The sequence below is a fragment of the Idiotropiscis lumnitzeri genome, chromosome 3 (assembly GCF_059441095.1).
Source record: "Idiotropiscis lumnitzeri isolate Australia: NSW breed Sydney's pygmy pipehorse chromosome 3, RoL_Ilum_1.0, whole genome shotgun sequence".
In the NCBI taxonomy this organism is placed as follows: domain Eukaryota; kingdom Metazoa; phylum Chordata; class Actinopteri; order Syngnathiformes; family Syngnathidae; genus Idiotropiscis; species Idiotropiscis lumnitzeri.
Window position 1 is genome coordinate 1432501 of NC_142393.1, and position 22806 is coordinate 1455306.

Consider the following 22806-nt stretch of genomic DNA (forward strand, 5'->3'; position numbering starts at 1 on the left):
GGGCTCCGTGCACGGGAATTCACGCATTTAGTGAATGGAGGAAAAAGAAAAAAAACAAAGTTCAAGCCATTGTCATCATTGCGTTTGCTTGTCCAGGTGTGAGAAAGTAACTTTGCGGAATTCAACATGGAGATTGTTTATTCAAATTCACATGCAGCCATTAACCCGAAAACGGTTTGCATTTTTACATCATTTACAGTGAACGTGGAATGCTCCGCACACAATTTCTGAATCTGAAAATTAAAAAAAAAAATTTGGAAAGCAAACGAGTGACAATTCCAATGCGTAATTATTCAAATTGACATCTTGGAATTGCGATGCATTCATCCCGATCCCGGGCTTGCTTGTATGGCTTACCTTGAAGTGCACAAAGGCGAGGTCATCCTGCTCAAACTTGTGAAGAAAAAATGTTTGTTTTTTTCTCTTCTCCATTTTCACATTAATTTCAAATCTAGAAAAAGCATGTCATCGTTTTACTGCAACCTTTGTGACCTGTAACGTATTTATTTATTTATTTTTTTGCTCGCCTGCTTCTGAAGGGGACTTTTTGTTGAATTGAATCAATTTTATCTTGTCAAATAATGTAGGAAATAAAATCATCTCAATGCAGCTCTTTTTTCTTAAGTAGAAAAAAATCTATCAGGAGCCAGAAGATTTTATTCCATGCTGCTACTTGAAGAAATAAAATGGGGTAAATTCAATTTTTTGCGGGCGTGCAAAGCAAACACGGTCAAGTGAGTTTGGATTTGGAATTTGGCAAAAGCGGGACGGCAGCCGTTTACTCGCTCTTGATGTTGGCGAGCAGCGTGTCCGAGGCGTGCGCCGGCTGCCCCGGCCTGCTCTTCCTGCTCTGGTGGGTCTTGACGTGTTTGGAGAGGTGGTCACTCCTCATGAACCTTTTGCCGCACTGCTGGCAGCCGAAACGTTTCTCGCCGGTGTGCGTGCGCAGGTGCCTCTGCAGCTCGTCCGAGCGCGTGAAGCTTTTGCCGCAGAAGAGCCAGTTGCAGATGAAGGGCCGCTCGCCGGCGTGCCAGCGCAGGTGCGCCTTCAGGTGCGACGTCTTCTTGTACACTTTGCCGCACTCGGGAATGTGGCAGATGTGCAGTCTCTTCTTGCCAAACTCCAGGCCAGCGCCAGCGCCGCCGCCGCCGCCGGCTTGGCAGTTGGGGCACTTGCAGCGCCGACAGCGGCGCGTGGAGCTGAGCAGGCCCTTGGAGGTCCCCTGCAGGAGGGCGGCGATCTGCGGCTGGTGGCCCAGCACCAGCTGTCTGCTCAGGGCGAAGGGATGGTTGGAGGGCGCGGCGTTGCTTTGGGGAAGGCTCCACCACTGCTGCCCTTCGTCGCCGTGGCCTCCCGGCAGCGGATGGCGCGCTGAGGAGTTCTGGAGGAAGCAGGGGAAGTTTTGTCCCACGCTGCTGCTGTGTTGCGGGTAGTAGGAGCCGTTGGCCTGCGGCTGCGAGGACAACACTTTGACGGGGGACAGTTCGAACGAGTAGGATGAAGCGGGCTCGGCCGGCGGGGTGAGAGGAAGCTCGTGGTGGGGGTGATGGTGGTGGTGGTGGGGGTGATGGTGGTGCTGCACGTGGGCGGGAAACTGCACCTTGGGCACGGTGAAGGTCATCTGGTGTGTGCTGAGGGCTGTGCTGGGCGCCATGTCGTTGCTCCACAGCTGGAACATGCCGGAAGCGGAGCTGACGCTGCCCTCGTAGGGGAACTGGGAGCCCTCGCAGCCGGCGCTGCTGCCCACCTGCCAGGCTTGGCTGCAGGTGGTGGCCAGGAAGGAGAGGGCGTTGGGGGCGCCCTCTGGAGAGGAGCTGGGCGTGCGGTCCTGTTTGCCGGTCAAAACACACACGCACACAAAAACAAACAGAATAGTCACAACATGGCCATGAATACAAAATGCGGTGCAAAGGAAGCTCAATGTCTTAATAATGATATGCCATATTTGAACAAGATGCATTTTGGGAGAGAACACACAAAATTAATACGTAAGTAGAAGAAATACAACGACGTGCAAGAGGTTGATCCAAAAGGAAATACGTTTGTGAGTGGCTCAGACTGTATTCATTTCTACTCGTGAGCAAAAGGAATCATTACTTTACAAAATTTACAAACACTTACGCTACACTGAAAAAAAAATGCTGTGTTGAATTTACTCAATTTTCTGTCATCAAGGTGTTGCATAGAATAAAATCATGATTTTATTTTGTGCGGCAAATAAAATCATGATTTTAATTTGTGCATCAAATAAAATCATGATTTTATTTTGTACATCAAATAAAATCATGATTTTAATTTGTACATCAAATAAAATCATGATTTTAATTTGTACATCAAATAAAATCATGATTTTATCTTGTGATACCCTTCATAAAAATAAAATTTAAATAAAATTGAGTTTATTCAGCAAAAACTTTTTTTCAGTGTATGTTAAATCAACAGCAAAAAAATGTGTGTACTTTTCATAAATGTTTGGTTTGTACCCAACCAACACCCCCATTTTCTGTAGATTATGATTTAAATCATAAAAAGATGTTCAACTTATTTCTACAGTAAAATAATTAAATTTATGTAATGTAGGTTTATGTTGTGGCTTGATCACGTCCCCCCAAATGAGTGCAGTCGTGTTAATGTGAACAACACAAATATATCAATCGAGTCAATGATTCCTAACTGTGTGTAGCTGGCCCACAGCAAATCAATTCATCAGTAACAGTTAATCAGAATGGAAATAAAACACGTGACCGTGTGCTAATATATTTTTATGAACAGACTTGTTTCAATCCAGGAGCTACGCTGAATTCTACTGAAACAAACTCCAAATACAAGTGCACGCCCTGCCTTCTGATTTGAAACGTGGCTGTCAATCAAAGAACAAACAAACAAACAAACAAACCTGCAAAAAGGTGTGCAAAAAGTTGTCAGTTCTTTGTATGGTGAGCGCCGCCATGTGTCCTCGCGTCACTCGTCGTCCGCGCAAATGCGACGCAAAACGTCCACGCGTGGCTGCAAAGTCGACCAAAGTGACGCTCTCACTCCTGGCGACAATCCCGCGGCATTCAAAACCAAGTCCACGCCACGTGGCTGTCTGCTGGAAGGTGGTCGCGGTGGTCCACAAGCGTGGCAAGGAAGATGCGTGCGCCAAATCCTTGCGATCAACTCCTGAACCGTTCGGAGCCGCTGCTCGTCTTTATAGAGGCAAAAGATCCGCTCAACGGGGTCTCTCTCTAGTATGATGCAGGAGAGCAAGGGTGGGCGGGGGGCGAGGGGGTCGTCAGATGAAGGGGTGGGCACCTTCTAATTTCAACCAAAAGATGACCCCCCACAACTGACTCCTCCCCTCTATTGAAATGAACGCAACTGCAGTGTCAATCTAGTGTCAATTCGATGACTTTTTTCCAACTATGTAAAATGCAAGTTTAGGACAAGAAGCTTCCCAAATGTAAGATTGCGTCCTAAAAAGTCTTTGTGTTCGCTACAACACTTCAAATTTCCCCATTGTGGGACTAATAAAGGACATCTTTATCTTTATCTTTATCTTTTACTGTTACATGATCCACAGTTCAAACATTATCGCTATTCTGTCGGACCGTACAAGAAAAAAAAAAGCACTCGAAAAAGGTTTCTGTTGAATTTACTCAAATTAATTTGGTCAAGTGGTCGCACAAAATAAGTTCATCTGAATCCAGATGCATTTTTGAAGTTGAATATTTGGATCCGGATGATTTTGATTTGTGCAATAAAATGGAATCAATTCAACACAGCATTTTTTTTCTTTAGTCGGTGATTCAATTATTAAATGTTCAATACGATGAGTTACATCACAATTGGACTTGAATAAATGTTCAAAATATGCAAATGTTCAACATGTGAGCTGTGCTGTGTGTGTGAAAATTGAACCGGACTTGGTTCAAAACTCAATCCAACTCATATTTGTTTTTAATTCAGTGATTCTTTTGTGGTAGCACAAGAGAGAGTCTTGCCCGGCCAGGGATTTTTTTTTTTCCAGAGTGGATGAATGTCAAAACGCTGCCCTCGCAGTTCGGCGATACATACTTGACGCCGTTGTCTCAATTTTCATCATCAAGAATAACTACGGTTGAACAACATGTCTGATGTTCGTCACCTTGGCGGTGATTTGGGCTTTCCGTCCGAAGCAGAAGCTCCAACTGGTCGTCAGTCTATAAGAATGTTTCTTTTCTGGCTGCTTCTTCTCTGCTTTTGGCGACTTCCCGTGGCGGCGTTGTTCATTTCATTTCCTCCATTTATTATTTAGAAAAGAATAAACACAAACAGGAGTATAAATGTTTTCCGATTTGTCATGAAATGGAGCAGAAAGAAGACAAAGTCTTGTTACAGCGCCCCTGCAGGCAGAAGTGTGCATCACACTTGCAGCCCTGACACTTTCATATCTCGTAATATGCTTCGTCAAGAGCTTTTTTTGAAATGTGTCTCAGCCAAACCATCTTGTGACTCTCCAAGGTTGGCCTCGAATAATTTAAAAACCAACAAAAAAAAATTATAAATCATGTCACAACCTATCAGCACTTCTGCTTTAATTGAGATTGAAATCTCGACTGGCTAATAAGGAATCGAAGCAACAGATATAGGAGTACTATATGCATGATTTCAAAATCCCAGTGGGAATCTTTTTAAAGGTCACTTCTTTGTTACTTTTGTCACGTTTTACTCTCCAAACGAGAAACCTCACACAACATATCAAAGTTCAGTCACTTTTTGCAAATCTACGGCGAGGAACAAAAACCTGCTTAGTCGCTTAAATAAAAAACATCTCACATACATAACAGCAGCTCAGTCAGAAATTATTTTTATCTCCACAACTACTGCTTCAACTCCACCGTGGGAATTTGAATAATAATAGATTTATTCAGAACACAACAGCACATTTTTAAATGGGGAAAGTGTGCCGTTGGATTTCCAGTTAGCAAATGAAACATCAACATAATCCTGTGCTGACTCAATCTTTTGCCGATAAAATTCCACATTTTCAGGCTTTCACTGAAAAAGAAAAATGCTGGGTTAAATCGACTCCATTTCATTTCATCAAAATAAAAGGATCTGGATCCAGATCCTTTTTTTAAAGCAAGTCTCCAGGATCCATTTTTTTTTTAAAATTGTGTGCGACCACCTGCCGAAATCAAATTGAGGTGACGACATCTTGGCATGGATGCCGTGAGCTTTCTGAATTCTAAACTTTAACGTGCCATAGAAGAATGAGTAGCTGTCACACACGCACACACACACAGCTAATTGATAAAACTCAATCAAAGTGAGTTCTCACCAGTAGGTGACACATCAAATAGGCCGCCCTGTGTGACATTCTCACATTTGCCAGTTCAAGTGGAGGCCGCTTCAGATGTGCTCCATTAAATGCAGATTGAGGCTTAATCTCATTCTGTAAGTCTGCTCACCATTACAATGTTAAGAGTTGAAACCCAGGCTGGGAACCCGCTTCTCATGTAAATTCGCAGCTCGCCACTTATCTGCTGTTGCTTGTGTTGCGCCCACTGCAATCCCTAAATAAACACACCTCAAGGAGAAGGCAGCTCAAGTCCCATTACAATGACAGCAAAACAAGTGAGAAGAGTTTGGAGATCGCATTCATCTCATTCGAATAACCAAATCATTTTAGTGCGGTCTCAAAAAATGTCATCTCGCTCTACTTCTTATCGGCATTAAGTTACAAAATTACAGAAACGATTTAGGTTTGCGATTGTTAGTTTCCGGGAAGTTTTGGTGCAAAGAGCAGACCAGTTTTTGTCCTTGAATGTTTCACCAAATGAGTTCTTTTGACTTGATAAAAGCGGAGCAAATGTAGTCAACTTTTTTGGATAAAAACTTTTCTCTTTTTCTGGGCGAATCAAAAAACAGCAACTGAAGCGCGACACGACACCAGTCTCACGTCTGCAAATATTGGGGCTATTTTTTTATTTTATATGATGCGTTTTAGTGATTTTAACATGGTCGGCGTGTATATTTTAGTTCTGTCAGGCAATTAATTTTTTTCACTAATTATTCCCCAAAAAATTCGGTGATTAATTGCGATAAATCACATTTTTCAACAACTATTTTTTTGTGAAGCTTGTAACAAATATTTACTTGAATAATATATTGTAATGAATGTAAAATCACCAAATATGAGGTATATTTGAATTCAAGGACTGTTCTAATAACTTTCTTTCTTACGATCTAAGCGGAGTCATCTTTGCAGGCATTTTTCTTCAAAACAATTCTCAAAACTTGCAAAGCACATTTAGTTATAAAAGCTTCACACTCCTGCAGTGTTACTTTGCAAGGCCAAGTGATAACTCGAGGAGGGTGTTTTTGTTCTGGGATGATGTGCTAAGGATGTACAGCGAATATATACAAAATGGCGTTGCAAAGTATGCAAATGATTTTTTAAATAAATAAAACTGAGGTAAAATATTTTACAGCATTATTTTTTTTATTTTAATTCATCTCAGAGTTAACGCTTTAAATTGGACAGCCTTTGTATATTTCTATCGATTTGTCTTGTATTGTGTAGCTGGTTTGTTTGTATCTGCAGCCCGAGTGCAATAAAAGCAAACCGGCAAGTTGCAAATGAAGCAAATTCGAATCACACGTTTCCGCAAGAATGTATGCAACATATTTTTGCCCAAGTGGAGTTTGAATGATGCAAGGAAGATTTTGCGACAAGATAAATATTCGTCTCTTGCCAAAATTGAGATCACACGTTGGAAATGTTTCACCAGAGATGCGTGTGAAGCTTCTGTGAAGGTCACTACAGCTGGAATGACATCTTTTTGTTTTTTTCAACTTGAATCTAAGCGATGGGTCGCATTCCCAAGGATGAAAGCGAGCACGGTGGATGAGGAAGGATGACACGAGGACGTGTCTTGCAGGCACAGCGACTGTATGCGACGTCTCGGCTTTATTACGGAGCAGAAGTTGTTAATTACCCCGACTCTTATTTCCTGTCCCCTCTCATCAACCCCCTCCTCCTTCCCAAATATCCCCCCCCCCACCCCCGCCCGCACCCCCAGCGCACTGCCTCCCAGATGAGTGGCTTTGAAGTGCAAAGTACTCTCTCCTCACTTTGAACTGTGAAAACAATGCTCATGTGGCTCTGCTTACCTTCCCCATGTTAGCTCATTTAAATAGACCTGGATACGGCTTGCACCGTTTTCAAGGGAAAACTCTTTTCCAGAGAAAGAGGTCCCTCTGTTCATCAAACAGCTGCTGAGATGGCCGCTAATCAGGCCCGACCCGTCACACATTTGCCGTCTGCTCTGACTGACTGACTGCAAGGCGGCCGCACGCCTTCCTCGCTAAAACCTCTGGCGCTTTTTCCAGGCGAGTAACGACGATGTTCGTCGTATTCAACTGCCGTACTTTTGGTACGTGGGCCTTCAGTGGGGACTTACTTGAGTTAATCCGCCGCTCAATACAGACACCATCGAAAAACGGAAAACATGACACAACTGTGCCATGTGCGTCATTTGGAGAAGTTGGCCTTTAAATGCTGATGAGGAAAATGAATTCATGTGTGCACATCGCTACTGGCATGTTTTGTCGCTCCACCTTTTATTTGTCTCAAATCATCCAATCGGTGAACGGAAAAATGTTTTGGTCCGCCCTGTGAGGATCCGTTTCAAATGCGAGTGGTTAACCAAACAGTCCCATTGCCATCGCCAATTTGTTACATCGGTCCGTACCAAGCTTGTTTTAGTTCACAAAAACTAACAAAATAACTAAGACAGAAATTGAATAAAAAAATGTTAAAAAAAACAAACAACTGAAATTACATTTTACGCTTATAAAACTTAAAATAATTATTGTGAAAATGTCCTTTGTTTTTGTCTTTGGCAATTCATTTAAAACACGAGCCTTTGGGATGATTTTAAACGTGTTCATTCCAATATTACTGCACGGCCTTTAGCCCGAAAAAGGGAAGGTCGAACATTCGTCCGGGAGTTGTAGTCTTCTTCCTGTAGGCCACATTAACTCATTCGCTACCAGCTGAATTAAGAAAAAAAAAAAAAGATCTTTGACGTCTGTAGCCGTCAATGGTAGTGAATGAGTTAAGCAACGTCATCAAGCAGCAGCCAATAACATAAGAGCCACCAGACGATGTCCGTCCTAAGAGGTGAGTTTGCGTGTTTTTTGGCTCCGGTGGCTCACAAACTGTTGGCCCGAAATTCAACGCTAGGTACAAAGTCGTCTCCATTTTTGTTGCATATATGAATACAAAAAAATTGAAATAAAATTGCACACTGTCAAACTGGGTTAAATATTTCTCACCAAGAATTCAATTCACAAATCGACTTTAGAAGTTGGCAACTGAATTGGCAAGCACGGCATCCGAGAGCTTTATTTAATTAGCGTGCATGCATGCCGACATCTAACTTTAGAAACGGAATCATGCTCTGCACTTGGACTGTTAAATTGTACGCTGGATTATCAAAAATGTTCCAAAAAATATTACTTTTAGAATTTTCACGATCGAATACTTACCATTTTGTTTTTCTAATCTTGAACACGTGTAAAACCCTTTTTTTTAAACAATAAAAACTAATACTTAAACTAACGCCAACTAAACTAAAACAAAGTGTTTTAGTCAAAACAAAACTAATAAAAATGAACAAAGATGCCCTGAAAACTAATTATAACTACCTAAATTTCACAAATGAAACTCAAAACGAAACAAAAACGAACTCATTAATATTACAAAACAATAATAACCTTCATGGTCAGCACTACGAATTCTGAAGGCTGTTGCCACGGCAACAACAGGTAGAGGCTGAAATCGGATTGGCCAAAAATATAGAATGGATGCCGTTACAGCAAATAGAAACACTCCCAAAATGAAGGCAATAGACTGTTGGGAAGAAACGAGAACAACTTCACGGAACAAACACTCAAATGAAGTTTGCAAATGTGGGCCCGCGCTTCCGATCGGGCAGAAAAGGCCGCGCTCGCCCTCACCGCTGCCAAATCCGATTCAAACTCAAAGTTTAAACTTCAGGTGCGAGCATTTCCGAGTCAAGATGGTGGAGGTCAAAAGTGCATGTGGCTTGTCGTCATCTTGACGCTTCATTGTGTCGCGTGACGATAGCGATCTCAAACACAAAGCGCAGTCGACCGAGCAAGTGGCATGAAGTGAATCATTTCAAATCAAATGTTTGACGCAGCAGGCTCAATTGTCAAACAGGTTGTTTGCTTTGTTTTTCTCAGCGAGTATTAAATACTTTACAGTACAATCGAGCTAGCACGTCATTAAGTGTTTTTTTTTTTTTATTTTGTTTTAGGAAAAACTCCTCAAGCTTGTCAGCATATTTAAGTGGCTAGTCAATCTGTTTTTTTTTTTCTTTTTTATCATGCCCGGAGGCAGTTTGAAGTTTTAAAAGCCTCATCACTAAATTGTCCCAGCTGTCTTGACCATCTGCACGAGAAAAGGACGATCTGCGACGCAGGAGGGCGGCCTTTGTGCTGGTGGCCATGTCAAAGAGGCGGCTTTACAGCGCGCCGCTGACTCAACGGCCCTCATGTGACAAATGTGGCCTAATGGATGAGGAAGACAACATGCGGCTTTTGCTAAGCCCGCAAGCATTGAGCTCCGGGACAAGGACAGGCTGGGCCGTAATTAGCATGACACTCCGTTTCATGGCGATCATGAGCAACATCAACAGCTGGACATTACAGCGCAACAATTTGATCGCTCACTTACGAGTCTGTTTCCTGCTCGCAATTGTGTGCTTCGCTTTGAGGCCGGCATGGTCAAACGTTGAGCTTGAATGAGCTTTTAGCAGGCTCAAAGCAAGCAAAGACAATCTGAATATTATGATACAATTCAGTGGCGCCTTGAGACACAAGTGGCCTGACGCACAAATCTTTTGAGATACAAGCCATCGTTCGGGCGATTGTTTTTTTTTGCTTTGACTGACATAATAATGTAAGATACGGCCACTCGATGGTGGCATTGAACTCAACTCTTTTCTCAACAAGGAGCAGCCAGACAAAAAAGAGGCTTTGAGCTATTTAATGTCACCACCGGTTTCCAACGTGACTGGCTAACTAAACAAAAAAACAAAGAGAATGAAACTTCTTGTATTTCAAACAACCACATACTGTAGCGTTGCTCACCTTTAATGCTGACAGGCAAATATTCTTTATTCTCTGCGACGAAAGACTCATTTGTGCAGCTGACTGAGGAGCTGTGACAATCTTCTTGTTTATCCGTATTGCACTGCCTCCTGGTGGCCACGATGCGCACAGCAGAAGGAGCAAACCCTGTGACATAAATGGTTGAATTATTTTCTTTTTTTTTTTTAATGATGTCATTACTGCATTTTCTTTTTAAGACCTGCATTATACAGATTTGATTTTCTTACTTAAAAATGTGCAATAAAATTTGGCGCCTGGAGTGAATTAATGGCAATTCCATTCATTTCAATGGGGAAAGACGATTTGAGTTGCGAGCGTGGTAATTCAAGTCGGATCGCAAAGCTCTGCTCCATCATTCTTTGCAATGACGCTATTACAAAAAAATGACATTAGTATGATGGAGTAACAATAAAAAATCTTTTTTTTCTAAACATCTAATAAAATTGATCATCTTAAATTAACAGTTGACATGTTACTTTCTTAAATGGGCAAATCACAAAAAGGTGGGGAGTGAAAAAAAGTTTTTTCAGTCGACAGTTTTACACTTTATTTATTTATTCTTTTTAAGGCCATTTAATGTGATGCTGTTTTATTTAGACAGCACATTTTGTACACACGGCGACTCAGTGTGGTTGAGGTCGGAACCCACAACGGCCAGGTTGGGACACGCCCACTCTACACATGAGCCACGTCGCTATGCCGAGTGCATTAGCATCCACATTTAGTTGCTTTGTGTATGAAATGTGTAAAAAGAAAAAAAATAATTTCATCAAACACTCTTTCTGTAAAATGCATTTATTTTATTTTCTCAATTAAATATCGCTCCCCATTTTTTATTACCAGTGAACTGTGCCTCAAATCGTTTTTGAGCCTCAAAGCCTACCATGGCGTGGTTCATCATACGGAACTTGGGAACTCGCAAGCTAGCGTAGCGACACAATGGACGTGTTTCATTTCGGAACGCCAAATTTGTCTGATAAAAACGCAAACTTGACTGTACATGCGAGTATCAACTGAGAAGACACATGACGGTGCCTTCAGGGACTTGTCCTATCAGCTGGGCTCGCTTTACGTGATACGCAAGCCAATTGAAAAACATTGTGGCCTGAATGAAAGGATGAAAAAAAACCCACTGGAGAGTAAAACTCAATTCCATGAAATTCGCGACTATCATGAGTGTTTTTTTTTTTTTTTGGAGCGTCTAAAGACGGCCGTGATGCAGACGCGTGTCCTGGAAAAGCTCCTGCCATGCCACCCGTCTCGTTATGGTTTTAAAGCGCTCTCGCACTCATTACCAAGGTCCCCATGCTCCTAATTATTTTCCATGTTGTGATGTGTAACTCTGCCAAACGTCTGTCTTTCAAAGAAGAGCAAAGAAACATTTTTTTTTTTTTTTTTGCTTTTGATTGCATACGCCACAAATGTTTCAAAATTGACAAGAACAATTCATTTCCTACAAAAATGTCAAACCATCAATGAATAATTGATTAATTCCAATTGGCTCATCCAATCTTGTCATCAGAATGAATTGCGCGCTTGACGGCCAATTTGGCTTGAGAATCACGACGAGAGCTCGCGTCTCCACGAATCACATTCAACGTACAACTTTGTTGCGCTGCCCAATAACACAAACACGGAATTTGATCTCATTTCATCCTTATGACGGGAGAATAAATTTGTTTCCCAAAGAGTGAATCTTCACCTATTCTTGGCTTGCGATCATAAATTCACGCACTAGAAGGTGGCGAATCCTCTAATAGGAAATTGGTCATTGAGGTCACGAAAGTAGGTTGAAGCGATAGCGCTCAACTGTTCTAAGATCTTTGGAGGTTTGGGGAGGAGCTAAATTTCGCTAGTTTGCGGAAGAAGTTTCAAGAGAGTCTTTGCTACGTTTGTATGTTTTTGCTTTGACGACATGAAATGGAAACCACTTGAGAAATATTCAAAAAGGCCGAGGCCATTTTGCTTTCAACCTGACGCTCCTTAATTCACTTTATGGTCTCTTCTTTGACGGATCGACAAACGCTGGTCAAAGTCATCCAGAGATGCTTTCCAAATTGGTGCGGCATGCGTCTTCTCATATTTCACGTCACCTTTCCGGGTTGAAATTCAAAATATATTTCAGGCAGAAAAAACTAATGGTAATTTAATTTAGTAAAGTAAAAATAAAGTCTATATCTGCAATAATGTACTTCACAAAACATACATGACCAAAATAAACAAAAAGAAGGTAAGGAACATTTTTTGCAGCATTTTTCCATTCACGTTATTGTAAATTACGCAGTAATATTAGTCATTCTTTGCAGAGGATAAAAAGTAAATGCCGGTGGGTATTCTTATATTATCTGTCTATATGTGTTCCTCCACCGTTTGCCTTCAAATAGTTGTTGCTTACAGAGCCATAAAACAGTGACGGTTTCATTTGTTACTGTGCTGTACTGTTTGTTTTGAGGGTCCAAAAAAGTCCAAAATAAAATAAAAGTTATGGGATGTGCAATGTGAATTTGTTGATGCCGTTTCCACTTGGGATTATTGGCGAGGGTCAAAAGTACAATGAGGCACACATTACTTGCCCATTAACATGGGAGCACCCCCCCCTCCCCTCCTGAAACCCACGGTAAAATCTCCAGTCAGGCAGACAGGTCCCATCTCCACTTGTCAAAGGAAACTTTTATCAATACCAAGAGCACTTGAAGTTTGTTTGCATTTTGTTTTCCAGCACTCTTAACAACTTCAGAAGTCAGATCACAGGAGTATCTGATCAAAGCGCTTCATGGTTAGTTCTGGAAACACAAGAGTGCTACGCCACGCTTTGATACTTCACATCAATATTTCAATTCAACAATCGCTTGACATGCACCCATACTCCCAGAGACGGAAGACGAAAGGGAAGGCAAGTGAGAGAACGTGGCAAAAAAAGAAAAGGCATTGAAGATACGGGCGGCCTTCTTCGCCTTCTCCGAAATAAAACCACCGTCCGTAACGTTCACAAAGCGCATTTGCAAGCCGGTTGGAGGCCGTCCTACAATCGGAAGACGATGAACGTCGCGTGGCAAAAATGCAATTGACTTTTGGGAAGCGCCGCAAAAGCAACACGGTGACTGTTGAAAGTGTGAGCCGAGCATACGTTTCATGTTTTATCAAAGGCGAGTGGAGCGCCGGGGCTCGACTGCGCTAAAGACGAACACAGTCCATCTGGCGCATGTCGCTTTCATGCTGCTTCATAATCATTTCATCACCTCGACAGAATACGACTCGCGTCGGAAGGTTGCGGCACGTTTGATGTGCGGGAGGTTGAGGACTCCCGGAGTCGCTCAACTTGCAACGAGAGTGACGCAGGCGGCTGCTGCCTCCTCGCAAATGCTTCGATACACTCCTGAAAAAAAAACAAAAAAAAAACAAATTATACTGAAATATTCAAATTCACTTTTTGAATGAGTGTGGAAAAGTCCAGACGCGCCAATTCTCTTACGAGGGCTTAAACATATCCCAGAAAAACACAACAGAAAAAATGTTTTGGCATCATTCATCGTGTATTATCTCAGTGCTTCTCAATTATTTTCTCTTACGCCCCCTTCCGAGCAAGAAGAAAACACTTTGTGCCCCCGCCGCAACTATAAATAATTGTATTTTCATTGCAAAACAAACCGACACCGTCAAGTTAGTGCTCATTGTGCACCATGGGCAACGAGAGCGCCACCGCCAACTACTGGAGTGGATGTGCAATTACACCTAATTGTCGAACAGCGGGAAAAAAAAAAGAATGTTCCCCAGGGTCACACACGCCCCCCCCGGGTATCATAAAAGTCATTTTCTCACCTCTGTCATAGTTGCTCGGACTAATCACCTTTTTTTTCTGAAGCTGAGCCATGATTGGTCACTAGCGGAGCCTTGAGCAACTGGGATGTCATTTTCAAATCGACAGAAGTGACAAAACGGACATGGCTAAAATCCTGTGGCTTTTACTGCTTCACGAATATTCCACAAAACAGAATGCAGAGTTTCGAAAAAATTGGGGCTGACTTCCTCTTGAAACTAATTTAGATTTCATTGACGATGAATTGTGTCAACCATGAAAGTCATACTGGATGCTTTCTATATTCATACGAGAGCACGTGATAAAAAACAATTTTCCATTTTGTCAAAAATGCTGCCAAAGTCTTTTTTTAAATTAATTTCAACAGTCACAAAATATTGCCTAAATCATTTAATCAGAGATGCATGTCAATTTTCCACGATCAATTGAATGCAATGATTTCAAATCTGCCCTCACTTTTTTTCCCTAGCATATCTTGGTTTTCATGTCATATATTTTGTAGTAACATATTTAAGAATATTTATGAAAAATAATGAAAAACCTGATGCACTAGAAAATAAATTTGAAACAATTAAATGAAATCATCTTTAAAATGATGCTGCGGGACTCATAAAGTCATCTCCGATTAAAATTGATTGTTGACCAGCGGCGTTATTATTCCAAAGGAAAAGGCCACAAAAACACACTTGGGTCAGGAAAAATACATTCACATTTAGCAATTCAATGACACAGCAACTTTTATGATGAATTTTTTTGGACTAAATATTGATGGATGGCTGGCCCAATATCGCACATGCACCACGAGACTGCAACTTGCGCTGCTGCTTCTTTTCCAAGCGCTCGAAATCCCTGCGAATCCATTTTCCCGTCTGGCATTCAAAATTGATGACAACTAATTTATCGAGGAATAGCGGAATTGTTTATTCATAGCCTCTTTGCTGTGTAAATTCCCTAAAAAGATGAATTCCCAACAATCGTTTGTCGTTGCATTGCCACATGGAATGAATAATAAAAACGCAAACGCAGAGACAAAAGGGGGAAAAAAAACAACAACAACGGGATTATCAATCCTAAAGCGTCTCTGAACACAGTTAGACAAAGGCGAACAAAGGTAAATAATGAGCTGTAACGCTTGACGCCATCATTTACAGCCATCAAGTTCACGTGTGTATTGTAGCATCCGGGGAACGCTGCCAATTGATCTTAAAGCTTTGTTCTCCGGCGCTGGGCGACGGGAGCACCTGTCATTGGGATTCAATCGGCTCTGGTATGCCGAGGATGCAAGCACGAGTCATCGCAGATGATTTCATTTATTCATTTTTCATTATCGCCACCGAGGTAAATTGACCGGTGAGGAAAAAAAACAACAGCGACGCAGAATCAGCTAATTGACCGATTCAATCAACGAGAAGAAATGAAAGGAAAAAATGTGGGATGCTCTGAAGCATTACGAAAGAAAATCAAATGGATTCACAAGTGTTGAAAAGTTAAAGAACAAATTGAGAAACCGAAACATCGGATAGGCTAAATTTTAAAATTGTATCAACGTATTCCCAACAGGCTATCGTCTTTATTTTGTAGCATTTCTCGCTTCTGCACTGCTTGCAATATGGAGAAGTTGTAGGCGTCTTTTTTTTTTTTTTTTTTTTTTTTCAGCCTCCGTGCTGGCATGTCAATCAAATCTGGCCAGGCAGGGCCTTTAGAATTAGCAGTGCTGGCTTATGTCACTTAAATTATTAACAATGACACCGTTTTCATGGCTACCAATTTTTTTTTTTTTTTTTTTTTTAAAACTAAAAAATTAAAAATAAATAAAAATCTTGTTTGATGCTACTTGGGGAAAGCCTGTCTTCTACAAGATAATGTAGTTACCGGCAAGGCGGGGAGGCAATTGGGCATTTCGGAAAAATGTCTATAAATCCCCGTGCAGAGCGGACGGCGTCCTTCTCCCCAACAACCCTATCAGACACCCCCAGAGTCTTTCTCAAATAGTGGGGCGGGTCCCCCTACGAGTGCGGTGCGATGCTGAGGGGGGCGTGTGTGACCCTGGGCTTTTTTTCCCGCCATACTACAATAAAGTGTAATTGCACATCCACTCCAGTAGTTGGCAGTGGCGCTCTCCTCAGCGAGTATTAACTCAACGGTGTAAGTTTGTTTTGCAACCAAAATGCACTTTTATCCGGAGTTCAAATTCTTGGTAGTTGAGCAAAGTGTTTTGGAAAGGAGGTGTGGCTTATCCAACATAACAAACACTGATCCTGTTAATACTTCTCATCCTTGTGCTTTAAGTCTTGCTCTCGCTAACAAAAGAGAGACAAATACGATAGGAGGCCAAACCTGAAACGTCATAAATATTACATGTGACGCCCCAACATGCCATCTGGGTAGGGGGCCTAAATTGGGCATGCTAACCGGATCTCATGGCAAGACTCCATCTGAAACGAGGCGTGCAAAGCAGGCGCCGCGATAGAGGAGCGCCTCCCAGCCAGCCAGCCAGCGCGCCAACGCGCCAAAAGCGGCGCGCCATTTATTTGTAAACGCCGTCCTGCGCTGCCACTCCGCGTTAAGCCGCTCCGTCAGCTCAGGCTGCGTAATGTGAGGCCAAGTGTCATCCTGTCAGAGCTGTGCCATGGATCAGCCTCAGCCTGCTCTTTAGGTGCGTGCATGTGCGCTGTGAAGCCACGGAGGAGGGGCGCAAATGACACGCACGCTCTTTCATCTAATCCTTGCGGTGCACATTTGCACCTCACTAAAGTCAATTGATGACGACTGATCAAATACTTTCATTTGGAGGAAAGAAAAATATATTATTGGGATTGTTAGTTTCCTCTTCAACAGGCAAAAATAATTCTTAATGCCCCGACCTGATGTTCTGAGAGCTCGGATTTACGTATTCCTACATATCTCCCCCACCGATTGACTTGACATCACAATATTTGCCGCATCGCTTTGCAATGAGTTCAAGATTTGAGCTCGACGAACTTCATCAGGCAAAGTTGCAGAGAGTTGGCGCGCGAAGGTTTCTCCACCTGGCCGTGGCGCGTGTTCTACTTTCAACGTCATTCAGACAAACGGAGAGTGACAGGCCGAGCTTTCCGGCGTCACAGTCGGGTTGCTCTCTGGGACTTGGAAAGCTGAACAGAAGGTTGTGCTTTGCAAAACAAACCAACAAACAGGCAAGCTGGAGAGTGTTGACGGAAGAGTAAACAAGCATGACACCTCCCAAGTAGGTGAACGCGTTGACATGTCTGAGTTCAAAAAAAAAAAGTGCACATCATCCTGGCATGGCGACCCAAACGTCGACCAAGCCTCAAAGCGGTTCATCATCAAGAACAAAAAAAAACAAAAAACGATTTGGAGTCAATGTCTTGATGTTGCCCAACTAATTGTAAAGCAGGGGGATTCAGAAGCAGATGTTGCATTTCAAAGCAGTTGTGCGCGAGGAGACAGGTTATGATTTATGCTAAAAAGTGTGGCTTCAAAGCGCCCAACGAGCCTTCGAAACAAATTGAACAAGTCAAGCGCTATTCACCGAGGACCGGGGGGGGGGCCCCGCGCATGCACATCACAGGCGCGAGGCTGCTGCTTGCAATATCACTCAGTGGAAGGAAGAGCGCGTGTGTGCGCGCGCCCGCGTGCGCGCCCGCGTCGTCCCACTGGGAGGAGGCAGCACATGGAGGCTAGCTAGCACAGAGAGGAATTATGTACGAATGCAGCTGCAACACCTGTGCAGACGCAAACCCCCTCCAACCCACCCGCTGCTACCCTCCTGGAGCATCCTCCACACGTGGAGGAGGGGCGTTGGTGTGTGTGTGGGGGGGGGGGGGCTCTTTCAGCACCTTGAGACCTGACATCCTTTCTTTTGGATGGCAAGACGATTTGGGAGGGGATCGAAGAGTTGGTAGAAGGTTTGTTGTCTGTGTCAACACACTGACGCAATTTTCGGAAACACATGAAGCCGGCTACTTGTTGGTGTCGGCTGGATGATGGGGAAGGCTTTGGAGGTGGAGGTGGGGGGGGGGTGCAAATGTGTTTTCGTTGACATCACACAGAGCGTGTCAAGAAATGTCAAAAACAAATAACTTGCAGTGGATCTTTTTGTAAAATTACATTTCTGTAACTTGCCTGGTTTGGAGAAAGCGGGAATGAGAAGATAGAAAGTTACGGATGCACACGACTCACAACGCCCCCACATTCCAATTTGAGCTAATGCATGGAATGAAAGGTTTCAAAATGCCTGAGCAAAAGCTTCTTAATATTAATAACGGCAAAATCGGACATACGTTAGCATTATTTGCAATACAATATTGCAATATTTTGCAAAGACAAACACTGAACGGAACGTGCTAATCAATATTTTCAAAGGAAATCAGGAACGATACGAGGACAGTCAGTGATGTACAAAGCACATAAGTTAAATGAAGCCTTTCCTCCGAAAATATTTCCATCATTGAATAGTCTGATGAAACAGCGATGCAAAAAGAGTCTGAAAGTTGCCAACGTTGCAAATGACGACCAGAAAATTTTTTTGAAGTCCACCTTTTTCACGATATAATATTTGGCATATCCCATTTGTTGGTTGAGATGTCCCTCAAAATTTCTGAGCATATAGTTTCATTAAATCAAATTCCAGGGGCATGCCGTATGGAAATAAGCAAAAGGTTGCCAAAATCTGGATGAAATGCATGAATTTAACTTTCCACAAAGTCTTGCCGTTACATGCACAGACTTCTCTCACAAGTCATTTTTTTCCCGCCGTCTTGTTTTCTCCTATTTGATGCAACCTAAATTGGGATGGGAGAAAGGAATCGCTAAATTTTTAATTAACTTCATCACATCTGCACTTGTGCTTTGAGAGAGCATCGAGCTTTCCTTTTAACCTATTCCAGCGCATTTGCACACCAAGGTAAATCTTGACGCTGGCACTCTTACAGAAAGGAAAAATCAAAAATGGAAATTAACTCTCACTTGTGGATGTGTGTGTGTGTGTGTGTGTGTGTAGATCAAAGAAGCAGAATTATTCAACTTTTTTGCCATTGCTTGATCTTCAAAAAAAAAAAGGAAGAAATTGTAAGGAGGATCAAGATGGATGAATCAGTTTGAGGTGAAAATATTCTTCAATTTTTCTATAAACGTCCCCCCCCCCCCCCACAATATTGTACTTCTAAATTGACACCCGGCTTCGTTTTAGTTCATCATATAAGTCCTTACATGCAAAATGCTTGACACAGATTGTCATAATATCTCAACTATGTTTCTATTCTATACATTTCCATTTGAAATTCTTTTCCCAGACCGATCTTCTATTATTCTAATGAAGGCACATTAGCTGAGAATGCTCACAGCAAGTGAAGATAATTGTGGAGATGTAAAGTAGATGAGAATTTGGGGCCCAAAAGACAGGAACGTAAGGTGACGGAAGACTACGCTCTAATTTCAAATGTATTACTTACTTTGGAAAGATTTGAGAAAGGAAATGCCTTTTGCAGGGAGTCATGATGTTTTGCTATTTGGACAAATTGTTTTGACAATACATACTATTTGGAAAATGTCATTTCTGATCTGAGAAATGGACCAAAGCCACTGAGAAAACAAACTAATCAAAGGCACGATTGCCCACCAGAGCGTCGAAACATTTCTCATTCTGCACCACACTTGATCGTTTAAGAGCCTGAAGACAGTTTGCGCTTACCAGCTCAGCTTGCAAAGTTCGCAGGTCGCCCATCCAGCCTGTTTTAGGTGTATCGCTATTCCGACACACCTGATTGGAATGAGCGGCTCATTAGTAAGATTAGCAAAATCCTGATGCTTTGAATCAGGAGTGTTGCAGTTGGGATGCGTCTAAAACAGGTTGGAGATCTCGGAGACCTGGACTTGGCATGGGCATGCTTGGTGACTTGGTCTAAAAGGCGAGCCGGCCGTGCACGTGACACAAAGCAACTTTGAGGTCTTTTCCGGCACGGGCTCTACTGCTCTCTTCCACAAGGGGGCGCTGCTTCCATGTTTTATTTTACGAGCAGCTTCTACTACCGAGGGTATCGTGTATCTGCTGGCGTTACTCAACAACGAAAATAAATCTCAAATCTTGAGTCTGATAATAGTGTCGAGCTGGATTTCTATTGTGGTTTGCTGAGTTTTGTAATCAACAGAAAATCAGTTACAGTTGAGTAAAAATCACACAATCACAATCTAAAAAGATGTTTTTCTTTTTTTTCATGTTAGTGGACGGTGGGGGGAATGTAGCGAGTAAGCAAAGCAATGAGACATTTGTTGTTGTTGTTTTTAATGACCCTATGCTTCTTCTTGAGCCTCAGGAGCTTTTCAACTTACTAATTGTTTTGTGGACAACTGAAGGTTCCAACTGCCCTCAGATCATTAACAAGTTGCTACCGTAAACTTTGTGGCTGCTCCCTGACCTTTCTCTCGTCATTCTCAGTCCTCGAGCAACAATCTTGAATGGATCGCCAGATTGAGGGCAATTGATGCTTTTTGTGTTTGGCTCCTACTTTTAAAAGAGGACCCCAATCGTCAGCATCTCATCAAGCCTTTTCCTGATGCTTTTTAAGCCATTCCAGACTTGTGTGAGTCATCAAGAGACTACGTGACATCTTTGGATGGCTGCAATGTCTTGCCCCTTTACATTGTTTTTTTTTTTATTCATTTTTGACTGATAAACTACAATGAAAAATTAAAAAAATCAGCAGGTCCTCAAAACATGGTTTCCTTTATTTGGTTAAGTGACAAAAAAAAAAAGGAAATTTATTACAATGGGTGATGACCGATTTACCACACGGATGAAAGAGTCACAAAATATTGCCGTAGTTGCTTGGCTGATGTTGGATAACGTTGATTTACTTTGTATCTTTTTACATCCTTCAGCGTGCACTTTTCATTGGCGTTGTAGTCAAGCCCAGGAGAGCTTCAGTGCAGCCCAGTCAAGTGTGTGTGTGTGTGTGTGTGTGTGTGGGTGTGTGGGTGGGGGTTGTCGAGGCTTTGTCTGCCTGTTCGTGGAGGCCATCAGATAACAGGCAGGACAATGGCGCTCCATTCTGAGGGCTCTCTAAAATGAACAGGAAGCAGTGGCGAGCGCCTATTCCGAGGCTTCTGGGGGACTCCCAGGGGTCCGCTCAGCCCTGACGGAGCACGCCAATGTTGAATGGCCGCAGACACTGAGAGGAAATGAGAAGCTATCGGCCACTCGGCTGGAGCCACGGACCCCCTTTGATGCCGCGCTCGAGAAGAATGGGCCAGTTGCAAGAGAAAAGTCGTAAGAGGTACACAAGAAGACACGGCCACATTTCCCTTTTGCAATAAATGCTCCACACTATTTATAAATGTTGTTGTCATCATGAGCAATGAAAATGAGCATTTCTTCTCGCGAAAGGTGATGAACGCGACTTGCGATCGGTTACTAACTCGTGAGGGGGCAGCGCTATGCGGAATCAACACCCGAAAGTCGTAACTGGCGACCGTTCAAAAATCTCAAATATATTCTTGCTTTTTTAAAAAGTGTGGATTTAATTGCAGATGCACTTGCGAGGCCATTTTCAAGTCGGACCTTTCAAAAGAAGCTAGGTTGGGCAACACTCACTCAGGACTCCGTAAGTGTCTTATTTCTACAATGTTTAGTTTTTTAAAATTACTATTGTCATTTTGAACGTTACTATGCTCATATAAAATGGAAAATGGTATCCTTGTCATTGCGGCCAAATATAATTACACTGCAGGCCACATTTGGCCCGTGGGCCAGAGTTTGACACCCCTGCTTTAAAGTAAAGACGGTGAAGCCGGATTTATCTGTGATGCTGCACGCATATGGAATTATGTCAGTCCCAAGAGTAAAAACGTTTAAATCAAGCTTAAAAATTTTTTTTTCCTCTTCATAATTACGATTCAGGTCTTTCAAAGCATTTTTAAAATCATTCGCCAAAATCATGCTCACTTACTGGAGATACGTTTTGTTAGTAAAGACATTTTGACTGATTTGTCTTTTTTGTATGCTAATATGCTCGGATACTAACTTACACTGCTCGATCATCCCTCGTGTCAAAGATGAGAACTAACTTTTTTGTCAGCCGTCTTCGCTTTCGTCCTTTGGAATGCGACACGAGCGCAGGACAGCTCCACGTCGACAACTTTTCCGATGTGTCACTTTCATCAGAATTGTGCAGCTCAAGGATGCAACGTTGACACGACCTTTAACCTCATTGTGAGACTCCGCCGCCGCATTGTCCGCTTCACGCAACTCAATTTGAGATTCACTTTCAAGTGCGATGTCGTGACATAAACCGTGTAGTTGTTGAAGATGAATCTTCTTGATTGTGCGGGTTTTCACAACAAAACAACTTTAATCCAAGTCCTTTGTTTGTAATTAGGGTGTCCCTGGAAAAGAAGAAACAAGACTCGCCAGTGGATTTAGTCGCGTTTCACGATAATGACTCGAGTATTTGGTCTTGTGCGTGCGACTCTGTTGGAGTGGCTCCTTGAGAGCTACTCGCGCGGCTCCTCTCAACTCACACGGAGTTCAGGCTGGCTTAGTTGTGTTGTTCTTATTGCCTCAAACATTTGTGAGATCCCAAACGTACGCATTCAAAGGCTGGACTTTTCTTTGAATGCAATGAAAGCGCCTACGTGTGAAATGTAGGCCTAAAAGCTAATCATGTGACTTTTTGTCCCTTTTTCATGATCAGAGCTCGTAATCCACCGAATACATAGCGTTCGAATATCGCAACAAATTCATGACAGGAGATTCTTTATTTTTTTTTAATTTGGCAAGAGGCAAGCTCCATGAAGCCAAACACTGTCCAGTAAACGGCTCAACA

The 22806-nt window shown here is 42.5% G+C and overlaps 1 protein-coding gene across 2 annotated transcripts; it reads right to left on the reverse strand.

Moving 5' to 3' along the window:
- Positions 1-17: 17 nt before the first annotated feature.
- sp5l (Sp5 transcription factor-like) lies at positions 18-19726 on the reverse strand. Of its 2 annotated transcripts, XM_088291078.1 has the most exons (3): positions 19677-19726; positions 10147-10293; positions 18-1828 (listed from the first exon to the last, which is right to left on the reverse strand). In XM_088291078.1, the coding sequence occupies exons 1-3, from the start codon at positions 19707-19709 to the stop codon at positions 779-781; spliced, it is 1230 nt and encodes a 409-aa protein (XP_088147204.1). In that variant the 5' UTR covers positions 19710-19726; the 3' UTR covers positions 18-778. The 2 variants fall into 2 exon arrangements, with proteins under 2 accessions (XP_088147204.1, XP_088147205.1); XM_088291079.1 differs by lacking the exons at positions 10147-10293; positions 19677-19726 and adding an exon at positions 2897-3181 and having other exon boundaries at positions 21-1828.
- Between the last annotated feature and the right edge of the window lie 3080 nt (positions 19727-22806).

Excerpts from the sequence above, each read along its gene's own strand:
- sp5l (XM_088291078.1), bottom strand. The coding sequence starts at position 19,709 with ATGGGCGACCTGCGAACTTTGCAAGCTGAGCTG. Across the intron at positions 10,294-19,676 it reads GAACTTTGCAAGCTGAGCTG|GGTTTGCTCCTTCTGCTGTG; the intron begins GTAAGCGCAAAC and ends TTTATGTCACAG. Across the intron at positions 1,829-10,146 it reads TTTGCCTGTCAGCATTAAAG|GACCGCACGCCCAGCTCCTC; the intron begins GTGAGCAACGCT and ends ACCGGCAAACAG.